Genomic DNA, 24,879 nt, shown 5'->3' with positions numbered 1-24,879 from the left:
TCTGACGCATATCCGTTATCTTGAGAGAGGTGAAACATTGTCAGGGGCTTAACCACCCAACCTTGGACCACAATATATTTCCCCACAAAATCTCTAACGAGAAAGGCCCTCCCTACCCGAAATAGACAAGGGGCATCTTGCCATCCACTAGGCTTCCTGAAAATTAACGACTTGGTAGCAGGAGATCACAATAATAAGGAAGTGCATGAGTTATTATTTAATTTATATTAAATGATAAATATTGATATGACATAAATGATACTGAATCTTATTATTACAGATTCCTCTCTTTCACCTTGTCACCCTTCTTCTTGGCTACACAGCCGGGTGAGTCCAGGAGTTAGGAATTCTCAGATTATCTGGTTTTGTCAATTATACATGCATTCAGCCTTTCACAAACTATGATCTTATAATTATCTTCTTTAAAGATCTCAAATTGAATATCTAATTAATTATAACTCCACCTCTTCACCATATTACGTAGTGAGTTTTCCATGGTGGATGGAGTCTTGATAATGTTTTTAACTTTGTATGGTATGAATGAATGTATTACATTCTAAGCTAATTTTAATTGCTTACAGCTTTCATTGCATCTCTATCTGCTGTATGCATGATTGATACACTCTTATGAAATAAGAATCATCTATGATTTAAGAACAGTTTTCCAAAAACTAGAAATCTATTAGTACCGAACATGATTTTGTCTGTGATTATTATTAGTGCCAGTACGTTGGTTTTGCTTTACATTTCATTACCTTAACAAGCATCATTGCTGATGAATTAGTGTCCTGATTTTCAAAATCTCCATTGCAAATATATAATAGAATGTATTTGGTTCTAAACTAAGATGGTTAATGTTACCTAAACTATCATGTCATGGATTACTTCAAACTGCAGAATGAATCTATTTACTAACCCATGGAAGAAACAAATATTCATGATATGGGTTAAGTACCTCTATCAACACACTGCTAATGTTATGCTAAGAAAGGTAGTAACAAGGAACCAGCAGTGTATGAGTGATTTGAATTTAAACTAGCGAATAAAGAACATAAGACATACTTAGCTAATGGCAGATGTCTTACGTGACCTCCACAATGAATCTTGGATAGAGAAATCTGCTCGTGATTTTGGTTTGACCTTCCTACTAAGGTCCCATGGTTGCTGATTGCCGTGGATTAAGAGAAATCAGTCGATGAACCTTGGGAACTGATACCTTTTATTACAAATGCACTCTCCTGACATGCAATGTCAAATTCGACCCTAAAGTAAAACCTCAGCAGCAATGCAACAAATACCCATGTGGTGTTCTGCAATAATCTAAACGTCCATGAATAGAGACACTTTGGCTTCAGTTCAACTCACAAGATCAAACTTCCCACGCTCTCCTTGGAGGAGCTACCATACCGTGCATAGGGATTGAACACAATCCTCCATGATGATAGCAATATATTAACGCTTGGGCTACACCAAGAACTCCATTGCAACGGCTACAATTCAAACTAAGTCTTCTCCTTGCTAATAACGCATAAGCAAATACAAAAGGACAAATGAAAAAGAAGAGTTACAGGTTTGCACACCAAGGTCCCAATTATACAATCGAAGAGACTATTAAAAGAGATGCTTGGCTCTTCGGCTACCTAATAGTTACAAAGAAACCATTCAGATCTCCCTCAAATCGATTTTTAAAAGGAAAAGAAAGGAGGAAGGAAAGGAAGAATAAAAGAAAGAAGTCTAAAAGTTATAATAATTATTAGAATCTAATATAAACAAGCAATCATCACTTAATTAATTAATCAATTATATTGGAGCTAAAATGTTTTTATATTTAGATGTACGCAATAAATAATTATTAAAAACAATATAACAAAAGATAATTTAAAATACTTTAAGATAAATTAAAATCCTTTAAAATATGCTTTATATTTAAACTCAATTATTTTAATTAAATTATTTAATAACTCATGCAAGTCCCGCAGATGTATTCTGACTAGGTCCTTTACCCATCTGTCCAATGATGGTGATGCCCTGCCTAGTTCTTTTTTGACAATCCTTTCACCCCTTCGGCATATGCTCCCTACAAGAATTTTCTCCGTAATTTAAATTATAAATTATATAATCATAAATCATCATAACAGTTAACCTTTTATCCTAATTTCATGAATTGGCGATTAACGATCAACTAACATGTCATCTGCACTTGAAATCATAACGACCAACTAACTTACGATTTCGCTAGATTATATCAAATTAAACTGTCAATTGACTTCATGCAAACTTCAACGGCTATATTTCAAACTAGGTCAAAAATTGGGATGTAACATTGCCATAGCATTCCCAACCTTGATATGTTCTAATTCCACAGGTTATGCAGTTCATAAAATATATACATGCTTAGTTTTCCATAATAGTCTCCAGATGCATATATTAACAAAAAAAGTAATGAGATTGGGATTCTCTTTGTGCATGCTTAAGACATTTGCTGATGTTGAGTGTGGAATCTCCTAAATTATGCAAAATAGAACAACCATATTAACTGTAGGGTGAAAAGTTCAAAATAATGCATAAATGGAGATCCAAAAATTAGGGCTCCATCACATCGTAGACTAACTACCAAGAATAAACTCAAGAGAGCCTATGTAGGGGGTGAATGAGGACTTTTCCAATGCTCATCTATTCCAGATTTTGATCTGCTCCTTGGTATGAGAACAATGGTCAATATATTTACTTGCACGTCTCCCTAAGACATGTCACCAACTAAAAGGAGGAAGATGGCTTTGAAAAGTAAAATGTTCCAACTCATCAATGGGCCACTGTACAAAATGGGATGGGACTATAGGTGTGTCTTGGAGGAAGAAATTCCAAGTGTATTGAAGAAATTACATGAAGGGTTGGCAGAGAGGTACATGGGGCCGATGCCACCGCATGTAAGGTACTACTCGTTGGGTTGTGGCAGCCAATCTTGCATACAAATGCCTACAAGGGGTATTGAATTACAATGCTTGCTAGAGTGTGGGCAAATCATTGAAGTGAGATTTAATGCTTTTATTTCCATCTCATCCTCAAGAGTTGTTTGAGAGATGGTGTCTTGATTCTAAGGGACCACTAAAGGTAAATAGCATGCGTAGATGTAAGTACATAATGATGGCCAAAAAGTACCCCACAATGTGGGTAGAGGTGAGGGCCCTACTTGACAACACCACAATCAATACAACAAGATTTCTGTACGAACAAATTGTGACCCAATTTGGGATACCAATCCAAATCACGAGTAATTGAGGGGTACACTTCATAGTCCAAGCGATCCATATGATGAGAGCGTAATTCAAGATATTTCACAACTTGTCAAGTTCGTACTACCCCAGGGAAAACAACTAGAGTCAACAAAGTACCAATATATTCTATACAAAGTGTGCGACATGGAGTAAGAAGATTGGGAAGAAAGGTTCCTTGTATTGTGGGCGTACCATACAACCTACAAGGTCATTACAAGATATACACCCTCTGAGCTCATTTATGAGCAAGAGGTTGTGGTAACAAAAGAAAGCATTGTACCAAACTTGAGAGTGATAGTAGAACATTGGCTTGGAGATGAAAGTTTGAAGGAACAATTGTTCACTCTCCCGAAGCTAGATGTGTGATACATGACAACATAGTGGACAATGAAGATAGAAGGGAACGTTTTATAGCCTAAAACATTAATGAAGAGGTGGAAGTAAAATGCAAAATGGAAACTGTAGCCAAGGAAGTTTGGAAAGAAGACCTACAGGAAGAAATTGATCTAGAAGAGTATGGTGCAACTCTTGGACCAAGCTTAAAGATGGTGATAAAGACAAATGATCTATTCATCTTAGAAGGAGATGGATATGTCGACCTCCCCATCTGAAAGTGTGCTACTAAAGGACAAGAAGGCTCAGGCCACCTCAAACACATTAGGAAAGGTAATATCAAATCCGGCTGGATCTCTGACAATGAACAAAGAGGAAGTTGTTTGGTACTAGAAGTATGGTAGTAGGTATGTGGATGGAAGTTATAAAGGGGTAGGATCAACTGTTAGAGTTAATGTTCCCACTAGTCAATAAATAATTGTTGCACATATGGCAATCCTTGTTGAGTTGCTGGCAATACAAGTTTAGTTTAGAATTGAGTCAAAGAGTTCTTGTTTGAATCAAGTTCTTATTGTAGATTGTAATGTCCCCTCTTTGGGACATTAGAAAAGCTAAAGGCATATTTGTATAATATTAAAATTGACTTGGAGAGCGTGGACTCAAATTATACAAGGTCATTTTAATATTATAAAGTGGGCTAAATAGGACAAAGAGAGATATGACGAAAAGCCAGGAAGGGAGTCGAAGAGTCACAACTATGGAGATAAAAGGAGATGAGATTCATTCAGTTGCATGCTTGATTTATTATTCAGATTTCAATTTCTCTCTTGTGAGAGTATTCAGAAAGCCTCAGCTTTCAGCCAGTGTGAGGACATAGCCCCTCGTGTTGATAGACAGTGGATGCAAACCCATTGTCCATGGAGACGTCACTTCAGGTGTCTCGTATGTGCTTACAGGCTCTTATCTTAGTGTTCCAATTTGACTGTAAATTTTGTGTTTAAGATTGGATTTTGAATGCTAGTTATTGTATTGCTGTGGTATAATGCAATAACATGTTTGATGAATTTTATGAGAAATTTCTCATTTTATACTGTGGGTCTATAATGCTTTTTTATATGCTTGAATCTTGAGTATCATTTTGAGGAAGAATGATTTAATATCTGTTGGAGTTCTTGTTGGTTTCTATCGTGTTTTGTAATGCATCTGCATATGTTTATTTCTGAATATATTTGAAGGAAAAATTGAGTAGGTATCTAGTTTGGGATATTTCATAGATGTGTTTGAGTTAGGTGTCCATAAGTTTCAGTTAGTTTTCAAATTTGTGTGTGTTGTCAATCATGAAGTAGTTTGTTGTCATTCTAATTAACAGTCATTTAGGAATGTTGTTGGGTCAACTATTGTATAAATTTGCATCTATCATTCAATAGAATAACAAGCTGAAATTTCTTTCTTCTTGTCTTTTTTACTGCTGTTCTATTTTTCCAATATGGATTGGAGCTATCTTCCTATTAAATTCTATCTATTAGAGAAGTTGTTAAGAAGATGGGGCTAGGAGAAGAACCATCAAATGATTATGTTTTCATTGAAAAAATTGTTTGATTTTGAAGAGATCAATGCTTTGAAAAATAGGAAAAGATGTGGTTGAGGCTAGATGTATGCTTGAATAGTTTGAGGTGCTATAGGATCGGAGAAGCTATACCTTTAAGAGGGTTATGAGGCATTCCATGTGGAGATGGTGTGGCCAATAGTTCGGGGAGATCTCAAAGTCTGGAAGCTTGGCAAGCACCTTTACGAGGGATATGAGACATTTCATGCAGAGATGGTGTGTCCAATGGTGTTTCAAAGTTGGATGATAGCTGCATAACTATGAGAAAATCTTACTCCTCCATGACTTATTTTCGAAGTATAATTTCTAGATAATGTTTCCTTTAGTTGTCACATTAAGTGGGGGTGTTAGAGTTAATGTTCCAACTAGTAAATAAATAATAGTTGCACATGTGGCAAACCTTGTTGAGTTACTGGCAACACAAGTTTAGTTTAGGATTGAGTCAAAGAGCTCTAGTTTGAATCAAGTTCTTATTGTAGATGTGTTTGAGTTAGTTGTCCATAAGTTTTAGGTAGTTGTCAAGTTTGTGTGTGTTGTCAATCATGAAGTAGTTTGTTGTCAATCTAATTAGCAGTCATTTAGGAATGTTGTTGGGTCAACTATTGTATAAATTTGCATCTATCATTCAGTAGAATAACAAGCTGAAAGTTCTTTCTTCTCTTCTTTTTTGCTGCTGTTCTATTTTTCCAATATCAACACCCCTAGTGGACAAAATCTTCAACTTAGTATCTAAGAACTTTCTTTGAAAATGAATGTTACTAGACACCTCCCGACACTTGCATGTGGTCGTATGTTTTGTAGGTTAAGGTCTACAATAGTAAGCAAAAAGGGACGAAGAGAGAACAAAGCAAAGAAGACAAGGAACTCGAGAAGAAGCCAAATGTTGAAACAAGGTGGGAAAGAGACACACAAGCCATAAAGCTAAAGATAAAATACACCAAAAGATTTAAAGGAAAAGTGCACAAAGGCGCCACTAGCATACTATGGGCTACCAAAAATAAAAAAATTAAAAGGAACATCAATTTAGGAAAACTTCAGAACCTAGAAATTTAATAGGTTAAGAGTTCAAAGGATAGAAATGAAAAGAAGAAAAGATGGGAAACTAAAAGGATATAACACTTCAAAAGCTAATGTTAGAAAAATTATAAAATGGAGGGAAATAAAAATAAAGGTAGAGGGAAAAACTAAAAAGGGACAATATGAAAATAAAAAGATTAAGCTTCCTTACAAGAAAAATATTTTCTATCAAAAACCTAACTCATGAGAAGTCTCATAAATTGGCTAGAGAGCAAAATACTTTGGAAAGGAAGAAGAGTATGATTGTGCAAAGGGAAATGAAGAAGTTGTAACATGTATATTATATGCTTGAGGGAAGAAGTGAAAGCACACAAGAAGAATATAATACAAACGAGGAAGGACATTGTACAGTCTAAGCCGAGGAGTACAAGTCGTATGCCTTACAGGCAAGAGTGGAGAAGAGATGTTGTATGGTTGCATGATATAGTGGAAATACCCATACAGTTAAATCGTATGTTGGATAGAGAAGGAATAAGGACCACACAATGAAGGCAAAGAAAACCCATATTGTTAGATCGTATGTTGCACAAAGAAGGAAGGACCATATAATGAAGGGAGAGCATCGTACGGTGGATGTTGAGGACAACACATATCATACAGGCACACAACTGACTCGTACGCCTGCCACACACAATCGTACAACTCTATCTCCAAGGGGTACAACCATCCGCACGGCTACATGACCGATCGTACACCTCAAGCCTGTACGACCAGTAGGATACAACTATTGTACACACAATAAGGAAGCTAAGGGGTGGTACAACCCCTAGGAAGGATAAAATTGGAAAAAGTAGTGAGAGGTAGTTATGAAAACCCTAACAAGGGTAGTTATCGAATTAAAAATAAGGTTGGGGCAATAAGGAAAAAAACCATTAGTGGCAAATATGGCCACTTCCAACAAGAAGAAAGCTCAAGGAAATGTACAAAAGGATGAACAAGTCACTGCAAGAAATGTCATGTTTGAGAGTGTGGCATGAAGTGAACACAAATTTTCATGGGAGAGCACCCTAGATAATCACTAGTTGTAGGTTTTACTAAGGATAGTAGAGGTAGACAAATATTTTCATGCCTAGCTTTAATCTCAAGGAATTTGAGCTTGTGTTGTGGACTACAGTATATGGGTATGACCACAATACACATAAGTCCACCATCATATCCTTCGACTAAACATTGGTCATATCATACGCACAAAAACAATTGAGTAAAGTTTTTGGTGTGCCATACAAAGGGCATTCCGCCTTGAAACCTTGTTTGATAATGTCTTCCAAAGACACAAAGTTGTTACTAAAATTGGTTTGTAGGTCGGACATCTCTGAACGGAAATGGAAAAGTCTTTGGAGCAACAACAATAGTAGAGGGCTCAAGAAATCATTCATAACTTCCTCAAGATGGAAGTGTATAATGAACTTGCTAAAAAATTAGCTTTTAGGAGCAAGCAAAGCATTTGACATTGCCATTTGGATGCTGAAATTGATCAATGGCGTCAACAATGACAGAGTATATAATTGGGGGCAAGCTTTATATGAACGCATCAAGGACTTCTTATACTTGAAACATTTTACATGTCACATCATGCCATCACCTTGTTCTTGAAGGCTCTATGCACCTAGGTGCCACAAGAGTAGATGAGGAAATTCTTACCAACAAGCCTTGTAGAGCCCTAAAAACCAACCATGTATTGTTGGCTCCATTTGGGTATGCTCACAATCGGTGGTTTGGAACTCCTCCAAGAAAGGATAAGACATGACATGAAGGCAAGTACGAAAGAGGGAGATGATGGATGGGATATTGATGAGGAAAAGGATGATACAATAGGTGAGGAGGCACATACACTCTCCTCCTTCGAGAGTGAAAGTTTGGAGGATGAAGGGTTCCACATGGAGCCATGCCATGGGAAGCATGACTATACCAAGATACAAAAGGCCATAGGAGGGAGGGAAGCCATGGGTGGAGGAGATAATGAAATATGGGAGATAGAGGGTGGATTTGAGCATAGCCTACAAGTGAATTTCCTATCAGTACGAAAGTGGCCTCTACTAGGGCTCATACTAGAGTTAGAATCCATATGGGAGGAGACCAAACCAATCGAGGGGGTTGTACTAGTGTAGGTGGAAGAACAGGAGGAGCTAGCCGCACTAGTATTGCATAGAGAGAAATCCGCACAATGGTTCCTGACTAGGGTGCTAAGCAATCTGTAGTAGCCAAGATTGTATTTAGTCCACTTCATCTTTCACCCATGGTTCACTTAGTTCTAATGGAGGGAATAAGACAAGCACTGTAGACAAGAATGGTAGACTTTAGATGACACAAAGTGGGGCCCCATATTATTGTCATCTCAAATTCGCTTGGAGTAGTCATCTCCGCTATCATAGTAACAACTTCAATAAAGATGGGCCCTACGGTGAGCTAGTACCAACCCCTAGGATAACAATAATTGAAGGTATAGACACATAGGAAGGAGTGGGCAATGTTGGAGTTCAGCTAGATCAAGAGGGGGAGACATTGATGTAGAGATTGAGATGAATAGCCTTTTGGAATTTTTTTAGATGGAGGTCAATGATATTCTGCCACCCTTAGCTACATTATTGATGGGACAATAGGTTGATGGGAAGAGAGTGAATGTTCTATTAGCACCACAAGTAGAGGCAAAGGTAGAGGTTGTTGAGGTGGAACGGTTTGTATTGAGCATAGGACCACCCTTCTCTGGGAGGAAGGAGAAATAGGAACCATTAATGAGGGTGTGTGAGAGGCCCCTTGGGGGGAAGCTTCCATTCTTAGAAACCTATACAAAGATTCCTAGCCGACTTGGAAGCTATGGCAGTAGCCGCACGAGGTGTGGTGCACCTCTCTAAGGAGTTGGACATGGGCCCAATTACCATGGCAACAAAGAGACTCCTTAAATTCATGGTAGAGGAATGTGTGAGATATCTCACAATTAATCTCACAACCCATAGATAGCTGCAAACTAAGACTTCAATGATGTTAGAAGCATGGGTTAAGCCTCACATTCTCCTAGGGAAGGCACGAATAATAGTACTCTACCACATAGAGAAGACCTTCTGAGACACAATTCTTCAACTAGAATGAATGTCATGGGCAATGCAAAAGGTAGAAGAGGAGCATGCTGTCATTAGAGCAGCAGGTAGCCTTGGTGGTGTGAGTGGGGGAGTTGGAGACTGAGCTGGTGTAAGAAAAGATAGCTTGTGCAGGGAAGGAGGAACAACTAGGAGCCGCCTCGGTGAAACTGGAGAGCCCTCAGAATGAACTGAGAGTGTTAAACAAAACATTAGAGAAGATTGTAGCGGCATGTGATCTTAGGCTTCTTTGCCAACAACTTCTGAGTTTGATGTCCACTACCACTATAGGGACATCCCCTCACCATCCTTTATTGTAGATTTGATTTTTCTTTGTGCACAGCAGCCAATTTGTAGTTGTTTGGCATAAGACTTCTATTTTTGGGGGTGTTGATGTCAGTCATGGTCTAATGGGCGGAATAATACTTATGTTTTATGTTTTAATTAAGCATGATGATGTAATGCTGGTTCCTAGTAATTGTAGGGGGTTGGCAATGGTCGGCATACTCAACCAACCATTGAGCAGTTTATATATAGCCAGATGGCATCGAGAATGGATTATTGATGTTATGACATTACATGGAACTTGGAAGTAAAACTTATCATTCAACTACTATTATGTGTATGATTTCTATTTTAATTAATGTTCCTTATGCTACTTTGTGAATGTTTCTATTTACTTTGTGCAAGTACATGAACACACCTCATAAGGAGTAAACATTACCCAGGCTTCTAGGATGCATATTTTTCCTTGGAGTAAGGGATAACAGGGGATGACTATATATGTATATAGGGTAATCTGAAATTTCAAATATAACATTGTAACAATCATCATAGCAACATAATACCATTGATAAATAAAAAAATCAATGATCATGCATCAAATCATTATAAAGCATAGCATCAAATAAATCAAACAAGGGCATTATTTGGGCAATTACTAAGATGGATCCCTATTGCACACATGTCATGTCCGCGACATGAAGAATACTTAAGCAAACAACATTTATCAGAAAATCGTCTTATTTATAAGACCTTAGCAATTGTCTGAGAATAGTGACTTGGGAAATTAGTAATGAGAGTTTTTGTACTGTGATATCAAAGGACATTACACATTCACAAGCATCTATGTCTTGTAGTCTGTTTGATATCATCAATGAGAATAAACATGTGGATGAACAATTATAGATAGCTTACAAGGTGTTAGGACTATTTTCTGTTGTGAAAATATGCCCGTAAAATTCTTGAGGTTTGAAAGTTTCCCATTGAGCATTATTTGAGACAGGCTTATTTTGGCAGTTGCATATCTTCATACCTTGTAGGTTTCATGTGTATCATCATGATAGATATGTTGTCTCATATACATTCTACTTATCCATCCATTTTCAACTTCATACTTGCAGATTTGTTTGGTTTAGGGAAGTGTCATATTCAGTATTTTGCAAATCTGCATTTTTGTCTAAGTGAAACTAATTGAGGCGGCCTAATTTGCAAGTGTACACTTTGTTTTGATCATCAAGGGTTGCTGACTGGTGGGAGTGTTCATAGCATATCAGATGGTGTGTTTTCATTTTCATGCCTCCATAGTCAATTGATAGGTTTTGCATCTTAAAGTTTGGTGTCGCATCCAGTTTTGCACTTTGCACTTTTCCTCAAATTGAAGTTGCCTAGTTTGAAACCTTGCATTTTGGGACATGTGATTGGTAAGTGAAAATTGAGCATGTCCCTGCATTGTTGATGTCACATGCTTGCTCTATGTCGGTTTTGAGCCCATTTTGAATCCATTTGTTCGCATTTCTTTCCCTGTTTGAAACCTAATTTATTCAGTTTCTCAAGTGTTGCAGAATTGAAAGGATCAAGTTCACAAGCTCATAAAACTTGACCATATTACCTTCATGAGTTTCCAGTTGAGTTGTTGTATCTACTTATCAGAGAGAACCTAAGTTTAAAGTTCTGGGCCCCCAAGTTATCATTTGCCATGTTTTCAAGGTTGAATCTAAAGTACTTACTGATCTGAAGGTGACTATGCTAACAGTTTTTCAAGTGGCCATGTTTGTGATGTTGTAATTTGTAACCAGAAAAGTTTCACGAGATACTAATTATCTTGATATATTGTGGACATGATATAATTCCACCATGTCCATTTGCAGATCCAATTGAATCCAGTTGCCCTATTTACCATGCCAATTCCAAATCAGGTTTATTCTGATTTCTCTGATCACCCAGTGAAACAATTCTAATTGGTTCTCTTTGCATGCATATAAAATGAGACTAAATGATTGTCAAGAACCCCCAATTGTTGCTTTGTATTCTCCGTGTCATAGAGAACCTATACACCAAGTTTCTGATCCTTATGTCCTTTTGACATGTTTTTAACACCAAATCCAAATGCATTTTGTTTTGATTTCTTGCACATTCAGTGAACATATCTGTAAATATCCTGGTTGAGGAAGAAATATCTTTCACTCCATCATGAAGCTCAAATGATTGATCCATGATGTCGATATCAAGTATACCAGTATGCCATTTTTCGAGCCTTTGAGTGTCCATCTGGTATTTTTACCAGATCAATATGGAATCCAGTTTCTTACTTTTGACAAGATCAGTTACAGAACAAAAATAGATGGGCATGTTTCAGGGTCAATATTTTCTGACCCGAGCATCGTCAAGGGGTGTTGTTTTGCAGACTGATTATGTGGAAACCAAAGAATATGCCTATCCCAGGCCAAAACCCAGTTATATGGTTTCATTAGTTTTTAAAGCCAGTCAATAGAACACTCTCTTTCAGTTATATAACTCTGCAAAATCGGTCAAATCAAGGTTTTAAATGAACAAATTATTGTCAAATTTTGATCCAATTACTTAGAATGAATTGCACAATGGATTTTAGAGGGGTTAGTTGAAACCAATTGTTTTAGCCAGGTCCACTTGGAGACCTGACTTGCCTTAATAGATCACAGCCAGAAAGCTGACACGGTTAGATTTTTTACACGTGAAGATAGAGGAAATGTGGAATATAGCTTTATTCTAAGCTTTGTTCCAAATCATTTTGAGGTATGCATTAATTTTTATCAATTGACAAACAACATTGGTATGGTGATTAAAATCTTTAAATGTTCTGTTGAGAGGACTATTGGAATTGAGGTTAATGAATGAATAAATGAAAGATTTTTAATGACGTCCACGAGGCCATAAGCCTAAGGGACCCACATAAAACTCCTAGTTAGTCTGATGTGATTTCTCCAACCTGTCTCTTTTGTTGTGAATTTGCATAAGTAAAATGGCCCCCTTGAAGAGTCTTGGTCCTTCGAAAAGGTCTTTTCTGTTGTTCACTTTTAACGTTTCTTTGTGTTGGCTTCGAATGTCTTCATATGTTGTACAATCTTTTAGATAGTGCCACTCTGCTTCTACCACACCTTCGTTGCAAAATCTACAAATTCTGTTCTCCCACTCTTCCTTAGGGACCTTCCACCTACTAGTTTCACATTTCAAACGGTGAGAACCAGATCTCAATTGAGCGATTAGGATTTTTGCCTTTCCTTTGATCTTAGCTCCTAGATATTCTTTGTTGTCATGTGCGCATGTGGGATTAAATTCCTTGACATAATAGGCTTTTTTTTTCCTACCTAGCTGGTTTGCCCACATGACAGATCTGACTTTTCCTGCCACCCATTTTTTAATTTCAGAATTGTTTTTCGGACATTCTAGGTAGCCAGTGTTCCACTTATTGAACCATTTATCATTTTGTTTCTTCCATGTCTTCTTCCAATGAGCTAGTTCTCCGTCAACTACCTTACTAGGCTAGCGATGCGCATCCATTTTACTCACCTTTTTTAGATAGCTCAGCAATCTAATAATTGTCGAGGCCTCCATCGGGAACATGCCCACCTCTGCTAAAATAATCTCATATGGGACTGTGGATTTGATTTTGAGATTAGTTGTGATGAAGTGTTTCTGAATTCTTTCAATTTGTCGCCATTTATGGTTTGATACACTACTCCCCCATGCCTTGCTGCCATATAAAATAATTGGTATCACCAACAACCCAAAGAGGGTTTTCTTTGTCTTCCAATCCCATAACTCTGCTGTTCTGCACTTGTTTTGAAGAAGATAAGATGCCTTCCGTCCCTTTGTATCCTTTTTGATCTGCATGTTTCCCAACTGAGCTGTTAATGAAAATCTATCCCCAAATACTTGAATTTTTCTACAATTTCTAGTGCTTTGTCATTAAATATGAAAGTGCATTGTTGTTTTCTCTTCTCAATGAAAAGACCATGATCTTGGTCTTAGAAGTGTTGACCTCCATCCCCACTTCCGTGCAAAAGGTTTCGAAGTTCATCAAATGTTCTCTCAGCCCTTGTGCTGTTTTAGCAATGAGAATGAGGTCATCGACATACAAAAGCAATCTGATCACATATTCAGCCAGTTGAATTCTCTCTCCATTGGCTTTGTTTAGCCATTCCTCTAACTTGTCAATATAGAGGCCAAACAAGGTAGGTGATAATGGGCATCCCTTTTTGACCCTTATGTCACTGCCAAAGCATTCTGACATGCCCATTTTGGTTCTAATTTTTGCTTTAACTTGTTTGTAAAGTTTATTAACAGCAGCTCTATACTCTGTTGAGACCTCTAATTCTTCCATCCTATTCCATAACTTATCCTTAGGGACAGTGTTGAAAGCTTTCTTAAAGTCAACAAAGCAACAAAAAGCCTCTTCCCCCTATTTATCCCACATTTTTTCTATGAGGAACCTTAGGGTAATGCAGTGATCAATGGTGGAATGTTTTGGTCTAAAGCCGGCTTGTCCCATAGCTCCTTTCCCTTCTATTTTTGCCCATCCAATGATTCTCCACTCTACCATGCTCTCACAGAGTTTGCTTAATAGGGGGTTCACCATGATGGTACGGTAGTTGAAAGGGTTGTTGACATCCTCGCTCTTATGGAGAGGAATAACTACACTGGTGGACCACTTCATGGGAAAGCAGCCTTGCATGGCCATATTAAGAATGTTCCTGATGTGTGGAGTCAACAAATCTGTCCCCCACTTTAGAAATTCAGCTTGCAGCCCATCAATATCCTGAGCTTTTCCACTCGCTAATCTCCTTATCCCTAGAATAATCTTCATTGGAAAATAGTTCATCTGAATTGTTGGTTGTGGGGAGTGAAACTTCGTCCTCCGGTCTCTCATAAAGAGTCTTTGCATACTCTAACCATTGAGAATCCGCAATTTTATTTTCAACTTGTTTCCTAGCTGCTTGTAACTTCCTCCAAAAATCTTTAGGATTGTGCTTTCCTAACATGATTAGCTCCTTCCTCGGATTAATCACATATTCTTCTTTTTTGAATTTGATCAGCTATTTGTATTCTCTGATGATTGTTTTGTTTTCCTTTCTCCCTTTAAATTTCCTTTTTTCCGCCTTGCATTCTTTGTCATATCATGGGTTAGTCAGAAAGGTGTTTAAAATACTCTTCTTTATCCTTGTTCTCTTGCAACTCTTTAGTGCTTCCTTAATTAGTGGGATTAGAAAACTGCCGCTGATGTGACTTTTCTTATCACTGTTTTCCTTGATATTCGTGATGTCATGATGCATTTGGAGCTACTGTTCAAGAGCGGTGCAAAATATCTTTTTATTATCTTTGTTTATAAGAATCTTGCCCTCTTTATGTTCTTTTGTGCTTTCGTCTAGGACCTGATCACTTTTCCGTCTTTTGACCTTCATATTGTATTTAATATAGAGAGACATATGAAGTGAATTTAGCTCTATGGGACATTGTTTAATTCCGCAATCAACTACTTTTGTGATGATTGATTGCGAACATATTAGATAGTCTACCACACTTTGTCCGTTATACATTTTGCAAGTAAATTTGTTTGATTTAGGCCACATCTTCATACCATTACACAACTAATCCATGGAGGCTGCCCTAAGTGTTCAGCCCCAAAGTGAGACACACCACCTTTTTCATCTTGAGAAGTCCGTTTGCTGATATTGTCATCATCTTCTTTTAGCCATAAGGGATTACTGTCCTCTGTTAGATCGTTGCCTGGCTGAATAGCCTGGTTATTCGCTGTCCTAGCATTAAAATCTCCTAGAAGGATTGTGTTACCAGTTTGATTAAAGGAAAGCACGTCTTTCTTTAAAGTTGCAAATGGATCTTCGTTGTCTAGATGTCTCTTTTTGTAGAATTTTGAGCTTTTTGGTGCGAAATAGCACACTGCTAGCCATGTGATCTCCTCATCATTTTCAATCTTCAGCCATATAAATTGTTTATTTGGGTCCTCTTTCTCCAATTTTATGGTTTTGTTCCACGTATCTTTTATCAAGATAGTAATCCCTCCATGACCTTTACTTGTCTTTGTTTCTTCATTCCACACGGAGATTTTATTGTACCCTTCGAAATCTAGAATCCTACATCCCTAATGTTCATGTGTTTCTATGAGACAAATAATGTCTTGTCCCTTGGCTATGGGCCCCAACCCTGGTCCTCTTCTCCATGGATATTCTTTATAATTCCAACTCACCATGCTTAGATACTCTCGTGGGGCCCTGAGTTCCTATTTCTGATACGTTGATACTCCCCATGCAAATGGAAATTGGCTTGCTTTCAATACTAACTAAAGGGGACTATTTTCTGTCTATTTTGACTATGTTGGCATTGATATGGGAATTGTTTGCAAATTTCACCCCTTTTAAAGTTTTAGAAAGTGATTGGGATATTTGTTTCAATGGGTGACACTACAAATTGCAAAAGGGGGGAATTAACTGTTGGTAAGGGTGGTGATATTTGTGACCGGTACTCATTGAAAGGACTGCATGAGTTGAAATTGAATGATTATTACAGTGGGCGTGATCGTAGTCCTTTTAATGTGAGTGATAAAAATATAATGCTTCAAGATTATGTTTATTCAGTATATACAGTGTGGTAGTGAATGGAAAGTACATGGGATTTTTGGGTTTTCTTCTTCTTGGAATCCAATGAGGCATGTGCTTTTAGATAATAGTTTGAAAGGGGACAGCTGTGTATGGTGGCTTGCAGGATTGTGGATTCAGGAAGAAATCCAACTAAACTAGAAAATGGCGATCAAGCATGGTGAACCCATGGTAGTGATAAACTCAAAAGTGGAATGCCATTTACAAAGGACCAATGACCAATGATGGGGAAAATTTGAATACTTCGAGGGTCTTTGTAAAGAAGGATCATGAGGGAGTTTCGAGGGGCATCCATGCCCAGTTTGTTGGTGGGCCTGCAAACCAAACAAGGGAGGAAAGTTCTAAACAAAAGTCGAAACATGGCTTGGGAGCATTTGTACAGTTGAATGGTGGGCGACTCTTCCACTTTTTTGCCCAGCAGCTAAATGTGAAAATATGCAGGGGACAACATTGTTCTTTTTTATTGCCAGGTCTGCAAACAAGGCACAAGCCTTAAGATTGGAAATCACCGACACTTGACAGTGGGAGTTTTGATTTGTTGTGATAAAGTGATAGGTCGATCATTCCATTCCTGGTGGTGAAAACAGAGATCCTAGGTGACACATAGAAAAGGGACAGCCTTGGCGTTGCAAACCAAGCTTGGTCAATGTTTTTGAGCAGTGGATCATGGCATGCTTGCCACTGTGTTTGAGAGCATCATCTTGTTTTATCCCACATTTGTAGTATGTTGGACAAAGATGGTATTTTTGTATTATTGTGCACAATAGGTTAGTGTCAAAGCCACAAGCTTTTGACAAAAGGGTCACTTGTGTGCATGTGGGGCTGATTTGGCGAGGACTAGGTTGGGACACATGAGACAAGTTTTGACTAACCACAGTGAATTGAAATGAATGCTGAAACAATGACATGTGGCAAGTTCAGTGATGATGTGTGGGCGATTTGACTATCAATCTGGTGAAGTAGGCAACGATGCAAACAAAATGATTTGGCAGACCAAGAGCAAATGGCAACATACCATGTAACACAGACCAAGACAGCCAGTCAGGACCTACATGACAGGTGTCAGAACCCCGCTATCCTAGTCGACAGCCCCTGACTAAAATCGCAGTATCATGGGAAGGTGACATGGTGAGGTGGGCCCCGGTTCGAAGATGATGCAAGCAGCTAGCATAGCAGTTGGTGGGGTGGCACATATGGCAGGTGTTGAGGTAGATGGAGATGCCAAGTATCCAGATCCTGTGATCCTGCAATCTGGTCAGCATAGTGGTGACGTCATCGCAAGATCGTGGGATTGGTCCACATGGTAAAACTGACCAGATGGTGATGATGGAGCAGGAAGCTGAGGTGGTAGTGACAGTGCATATAGTTGGTGTCTAGGTGGGTGGTCGGGCCAATCAGGGCCTGCCATGTGGTGGTCAAAGGAAGTTGACCGATTGATCATGGTTGACCTTTGCAGAAAATGAGCAGGAAAATGTGAGTATAAAGGACCTCAAGCTAATTAATAACTAAAACATTAGATTGGAGACTGCATAGATTAAAATGAGATATTAAGGCCTAAAAAAATATGCATATTAAAATTGTGGATCAAATGTATGCACATTAGGCAATATAAGATTAAAATATGGTCAATGGTCAAGTGAAAGGTGCATACTATACCCCTTAAAAAAGAGGGCTCCAGTAATAAAAATGAAAATAAAGGTAAAGTCGCGATGCATAAAGTGCTATGTAATATTGTGAAAACTGGTGAAAATATTGTGCAAACAGCAAGCAAAAAACACAGGGAAGAACAAGAATACATACCATATTTGGTGGATTTTTTGCAGATTTTGCAAGTGGGTTTTCTCCAATAGATTGATCATTTTTCCAGTATTTGTTTTTGCAGATGTTGGGGGCAACCTTGGAGAAGTTTTATCAAAGTTTTTAGTAGCTTTTGCATATCTTTTTGCTGTTACTCTTTTCCAGAATTCTACCAAGTTGTTTCTTGTCACCATTTTGTTACAACAAAATGATGAGGGAAAAATGCAGTTACCAAAAATTTGAGAGAGAGGCATCTTGCAACAGAATGGAGAGGATTCAAGTGTGACAAATGACAGAATCAATGAAAATACGGGATTCTTCTTTTGTCTATATCTTTCATTTTTCTCTCTCTCTAGGGTTCCAGATTTTGGCTGCTGGTGGTTTCCATCTTCTATGACTTCAACTAGCAAGTTTGATGTGTTTTGTGCAGCACTGTAGTCTTTCTGTGAGTAGATTTAATGAATTTGTGTCGAGTTTTCAGTAGTTTTTTGAGTTTTGAGTTGTATTTGTGTTGTATATCAGAGATAGCAAAGAGTTAATTGAATATAAAGTTCTGGTTCAGATCTCTCCAGTGTATTTCTTAGCCAAGTTTTAAATGAATGAATCAAGGATTTATCTCATTTAGTGTCCTATTATGGGATACGTAATTTCTGTTTATATTTTAACCTAAGGGGTCAATTAAAGACTTGATAGGAATTCAGATTGGTTGAGATTATGCAGGGGTTTGGCAAGTAGGCTGAATTAGAACTATTGTTAAGGAAAGTTGTAAGGCAACATTTCTTAGTTCTTTTGCTATTGTTTGAAATTTGTTATGCAATATTGTATTTCACGACTCAGTTACTCGAATGAGAATAAGACACCAATCTCATCTTTTAAAGCTTTACTGTGGTTTTGTTGTTTCAAGTTCATATTGTCTTGCTGCAAACTCGATAAAATTATCTTTATTTTAATGTCTGGTGTTGTCCTACCCACATCTCATGCTGCATGTTAAGATTGACGTCTATTGGATGATTAGCTTTCATTTGGTGATTCTCTTCATGTTGATGCATTGTATTAGATGTATTATCTGCTTAATTAGATTCAGATCTGTGTCTGTCAATGCAGTTATATTGTGGATCTAAGGTGCACCCGCCTAGGTTTTGCAGAGCCTGAAGTGTATAAGGTTTATTCGAGTTTTGTTAGTTGGTCTAAGTCTCTCAAAGTTCTTGATAATTGTAGTTGGCTACTTCATAGGGAATGGATATTGATCTTGGTAGCTGTTTTGTAGTGTAAACCTTTTTAGGAGCCAACACAAGGTATGGCATGTAGTCATTATGGCTGTTGGAGAATAGGTGCAAGGACAGTTAGTAGTGCTGATATTGTTGTAGTGAATAAGGGTGAGACCAATGGTAAAGATATTATTTGTGTTCAGCATTGCCAAATATTTGAGGAAGTTGATTCAGGTAAAGGCTATGATAGGCAATAAAATAAAAGTTATCACAAACTCAAACTAGACTATGGTTAAAAACTAAGTTACACGGGTACCCCTCCCCCCCCTCCGGACCTCGAACTGGTTCGAACCGGTTCGAGATTCTGGTCCGGTTGGACCAGGGTTCGATTTTCGAATCCTGGTTCGAACCCGGGCGGACCAGGCTGGGAAAATCGAACCAGGTTCGAACCCAACCAAGAACCCGCCCACGGACGCGGAAATAAAGTGACTTATTTGCATTTTTTTATAATTTTTGGAGTCCACGTACCCTAAAAAGCTGTTATGAATTGGTTTTTTGCTCTCTCATAGTCATTTGATGTTTCTAAATAGGTTGTTTTGCCTTGAAGGAGAGCACATAAGTTTTTGAGCAAGCATCCGGTTGTGCAAGGAGGAGTTTGAAGCAATACTTGTTGGTGTTCTTGAAGTGTTTGTGCATCATTTATACACATTTGCAAACTTGCAATGGCTGGAAAAGGACCAAGAGGTAAGATCTTATTCTATTTACTATTGTTTTGTTCTAGTTTTCCCAAAAAAAATTCATTTCTCTTTCAATCTTCATATGTTCTAAGTTCTTGAATCTTTTCCATTATTTCAGAATTCGTCATTTTCTTGCATATAGATTATGAACATATATCTAATTAGTAATTTCTTGCCATAGGGAAAGGTTCGAAATTAATGTCATCTACCTCTTCATCAATAGGCAACACCGAACAAAGAATGGAAACCAACTCTGATTCTCCTCTATGGAAGTATGTAGACATTATAAAACCCATTCCAGAAGGTGGTGCATTCCGTTGGAGATGTCGAGGATGTGATGTAGAAAGAAATAGTTCTTATTATCGTGTGGTAGGCCATCTATGTGGTTATGCTGGAAGAGGAGTCAAGAAATGCCCTGGCAAAAATGGTGTCCCTATACCAAATCACACCGTGTTAAAATATATTGAAGAGCATGAGGTAGCAGAAGATAGAGAAGGACGCAGGGCAATAGAACTCGGTAGTAGTAGCAATAAAAGTAAAAAAGCTAAGGGAATGCAGGCCCCCTCAGATGTTATTGTACAAGACCACCCCTTCTTCAATACTACAATGGACACTGACACTGAATCTATCCCCATTGTACACAAAAGAAAGGGGCCAATAGAAACTTCTTTTCAAAACAAGGCCCGGGAAATTGCTGACATTAAGGTGGGAAGATGCCTCTATACAAATGGGTTGTCTTTTAATGTTGTCCGCTCTCCGTTTTGGAAGGACATGTTGAGGGGTGCCAATGAAGCTCCAAAAGGGTATTGTGGCCCCGGGTATGAGAAAGTTCGCACCACCTTGTTGGATGATGAGGTCCAACGGGTTGAAAATCAATTGAAGCCCATAAGGGACTCATGGGTTGAGACAGGGGTGACAATTGTTTCAGATGGCTGGAAGGATTCTAGGAACCGTCCCTTGATCAATGTCCTTGCGGTGTCCCCTAAAGGGGCAATGTTTCTGAAAGCGGTGGATTGTGAGGGCAAAGTAAAAGATGGGCCATTTATTGCTGATATCTTAATTGAGGCCATTGAACAAGTGGGAGCAAGAAACGTTGTCCAAGTCATAACGGACAACGCAAAGAATTGTAGAGCAGCAGGTTTGTTGGTTGAATCACGATATCCACATATCTTTTGGACACCTTGTGCAGTCCATTCACTCAATCTTATGCTAAAAAAGATTGGGAACCAAATTGAGTGGATCAAAACAATGTATGAAGAGGCTGAGGACATACAAATGTTTGTCACAAACCACCACATGACTCAATCTCTTTTCAGGAACTACTCAAAATTGGAGCTATTGAAGGTAAATGAACTTGAACTCAAATTAGTAATTTAATTTTTAATATTTGACAATTTCTGATTTTTCATATTTTACTTGTGCAATTGCCAATGTGTATACTTTTCTTAGTTTTCTAAAATATGTATCTAATAGTTGTTTTTTGCTCTAATTTATGTCATAGGTTGCTGAGACCCGTTTTGCATCACATATAATCATCTTAAGACGACTTGTGCAAGTGAAAGATGCACTTCAAGGTATGGTAATCAGCAACAATTGGGGTGTATGGAAGCAAAAGAACACTGAAAGGGCAAACAAAATAAAGGATAAGCTATTGGCTGACTCATGGTGGGAACGTGTGGAATATCTCCTTAAGATCACCGAGCCCATTATGAGCATGCTTAGGTACACTGACATGGATAGGCCTTGCCTTGGAGAGATCTATGATGGCATAGACTCAATGATTGAGAAGATCAGGCAAGTTATAAATGAGCAGGAGCAAGATCCACAAGAGACCTTTTTCAAACAAGTGCAAAAAATTATTAATGAAAGATGGAACAAAATGACCACTCCATTACATTTGCTTGCCTATGCCTTGACCCCCAAATACTATAGCGCACAATATTGTGATCTACCAAGAAGGTTGCCACCATATAGAGATATGGAAGTGTCTGAGGGGTACCAAGCATCATTTAGAAGAATATTTCCTGATGATGATATAAGAGATCTAATCATGGATGAGTTCATAGCATTTGTCAATGCTACAGGTCTAAGTAATGATGCTCTTCATCATCGGTTCAAGAAGCATGCTCATGGTTGGTGGTACCTCCATGGCCAAAAATTCCAAACATTGCAGCCCCTTGCAATCAAAGTTATATCACAAGTAAGTTTTATTTTATTTTTTAATTAGCTCACTTTATCTTCAAAAGAATTTTTTAATAAGATTGAATTAATTCCTTTTAAATTGCCTACCTTATGTTGTCTTTATAGGTTGCTAGTTCTTCTGCATCAGAAAGAAATTGGAGCACCTATTCTTTCATCCACTCGGTGAAGCGCAATAGGTTGCAATCAAAAAGAGCCGAGAACCTGGTATTTGTGCATAACAACTTGCGCCTTCTTTCGCACAAGAGTCAAGAATACAAAGAAGGGGAGACAAAGAAGTGGGATGTAGATGCAGAGATTGCGGACTTGGATGCTTCCACTGCTGCGCTTACAATTGATGATTTTGATGACTTTGGTGTCAATACCATTGTTGATTCTGCTGCTGATCCCATTGGCCTTGGTGCAAGTAATAGCATAGGCGAAGGAGGAGATGAAGAAGAAGATGAAGAAGAAGAAGATGAATATGAAGAAGATGAAGAAGAAGAAGATGAATATGAAGAAGATGAAGATGAAGAATGAAGAACTTAGAACTAGAAATTCAGAATTTTAATAGATTTTCATTCTATTAGTTACTGTTAAACATTGAACGTGAAACAATGACACCATTTTAAATGTTTTGAATCTTTCATCTTTGATGTTGAAGTTGATTGAACTATGTTACTATATGATGGTATGCTCACCATGATACATTGATATGTTATTGTTTATGCTGTTTTAAAGTTTTAAATGTGTTTATGGTACTATGCTACATTCTAATTTTAACTCATGCTTCATAAAAATGTATATATATATATATATTTTTAATTTTTACATGTTTTTGTACTAACGAACCCAAACGAACCCAAATCCCTTTCCAAAATTTCGTCGAACCAGCGAACCGGTTCTCGAACCCGAACCTAGAACAGAACCACGAACCGGCAACCTAGGTTAAAAATAATGCAAATAAATTATAAAAATGACTTGTTTTATGCCTCCTGGTGCCAAAAATGGGTCCGCCCCATGACAGCCAGGCGATGGCTTGATCACCCCTAGCTGTCTGGGGGACAGTCAACAGTTTTTGGGACTAGTGTTGACTGTTTCTGAGTTTTCCAGTTGTTTTTTGATAAGTTTGCATGATCATGATGACTTGGAACCTTTCCAACCATTCTTTCATCCCCTAAACCATTTCCCTTTCGTGTACCTGTGCATTTAGGGTGGAAATACATTTCCAGGTAGCACTAATTTTCAGTTAATCGAACCTGTTATCTTTGCGGTCAAGCTGCAACTTAAATTAGTTATATTGCATTAACCAGGGGGGATCTTTCACCAGCATGCATATTCTTCTCCAAAATGTTTTCTGTCCTTCAGAAGAAGGCTGATTCAAACCCCAAGGGCTTCACCAGAGCAAAAACAATATCCACCATGGTATTCCGTACGAGCCCCTCGACTCCCTTTTATGCATTTTCCCTCCAACTTTTGAGAAACACTATTTTAATTTCACTTTATTAATTTGAACTCCATTTTGGCTTAAAAATGACATTTTCACTAAAATAAAGATAATTTGATAAATTAAAACCCAAAGTCCCTGATTTATGCATCCACAATTTAAAAATTCTCATACCAGTTTTAACAGGTCATTATACCATGGTGTTCATAATATATTTTAATATAATTTAGGCATCTTTGGTAAAATTAATTAAAATAAGTCATTAATACAACAAGTTTGAAAAATTGTTGGAAAGCATTGGAATTGGAAACCCATTGTAATGGAGTGAGCCCAATGATGAACAGTGATAAGCAAAGCCAACCAGACCACTTACTAAAAATAGACGGACTCTCCAAATTTCTTGCAGAGCACACCAAATGTTGGAAATCACTTCTGAAAAATGTTTATGAGTCCTCCAGGGCATTGAGCTTACTAGAAAGAGCATCAAACACCCATCAAGAATGCCAGAAGCAACTGCATTGTAAGAGAACCCTAAAATGGGGCATTACATGCTAGTGCAGCTAGAGATCAATCAAAGGCATAAAGGAGTTCAAGCGTTGAGTGCAAAGAACTGAGTTACAGACCCATTTTATTTTGTGAGAAAACAAGCTGATATCTAAAAATTTTAAGCTAATGCTTTTTAATATCTTGGATATAATTATCAAAGTGCATAGTTAAAAACCCTTGTAGTGACTTAAGTGTGGTCTTTTAATCTATGATTCCTTAATGATTTATCTGTGGGAAAGGCATCGGTTTGCCAAAAGACATAGGTCCAGTCAATGAAATCAAAGCCTCTTCACTTTTACATATTGCATTTTCTAGTTGTTGAACCTAGTAAAACTCACATTAATTTAGCTTAGAAAATGTTGGTGTACACAACAAACTAGAAAATAAGACATTTCATTGTTTCTAGGAAGTAGGGTGCATTTCATACTAGCAGAGAAAACATTTCCTAATTTTGAGGAAGGGGATTGGCTTCTGGGTAGTGGCCTATTGTGCAGTCTTTAATGGTCTTGGTAATTTTTAGGTGAGATGACATACCCTCTAGGAAGGGGATTCGATTTCATACTACCTTACTGCTCACAATTGTTGTGCAATCTGTTGTCTTTTTCCATATTAATAGCATCACTTGGGTGGGGTAGGGGTGGTCCAATATTCTATACTGAATCGTCATTA

The 24,879-nt window shown here is 37.9% G+C and overlaps 2 protein-coding genes across 3 annotated transcripts in view; both read left to right on the top strand.

Moving 5' to 3' along the window:
- The window catches only part of LOC149562562 (Tetratricopeptide repeat (TPR)-like superfamily protein), a 127,384-nt gene that overhangs the window by 100,134 nt on the left and 2,371 nt on the right, over window positions 1–24,879 (top strand). The window lies entirely within an intron of this gene.
- On the top strand, window positions 22,019–22,861 carry LOC149562563 (uncharacterized). Its single transcript, XM_089826055.1, has 2 exons — window positions 22,019–22,239; window positions 22,347–22,861. The coding sequence occupies exons 1-2, from the start codon at window positions 22,090–22,092 to the stop codon at window positions 22,755–22,757; spliced, it is 561 nt and encodes a 186-aa protein (XP_089682181.1). The 5' UTR covers window positions 22,019–22,089; the 3' UTR covers window positions 22,758–22,861.

The sequence above is a fragment of the Cupressus sempervirens genome, chromosome 4 (genome assembly GCF_028749045.1).
Source record: "Cupressus sempervirens isolate cs-2001-9-10 chromosome 4, ASM2874904v1, whole genome shotgun sequence".
In the NCBI taxonomy this organism is placed as follows: domain Eukaryota; kingdom Viridiplantae; phylum Streptophyta; class Pinopsida; order Cupressales; family Cupressaceae; genus Cupressus; species Cupressus sempervirens.
Note: the sequence above shows the minus strand (reverse complement) of the source record. Positions and strands in the feature narration are given on the sequence as shown.

What these genes read in the sequence shown, in the direction of transcription:
- LOC149562563 (XM_089826055.1), top strand. Translation starts at nt 22,090, where the DNA reads ATGGATGAGTTCATAGCATTTGTCAATGCTACAGGTCTAAGTAATGAT. An exon ending in CAATCAAAGTTATATCACAA is followed by an intron (nt 22,240 to 22,346) that starts GTAAGTTTTATT and finishes TTGTCTTTATAG; the next exon opens with GTTGCTAGTTCTTCTGCATC.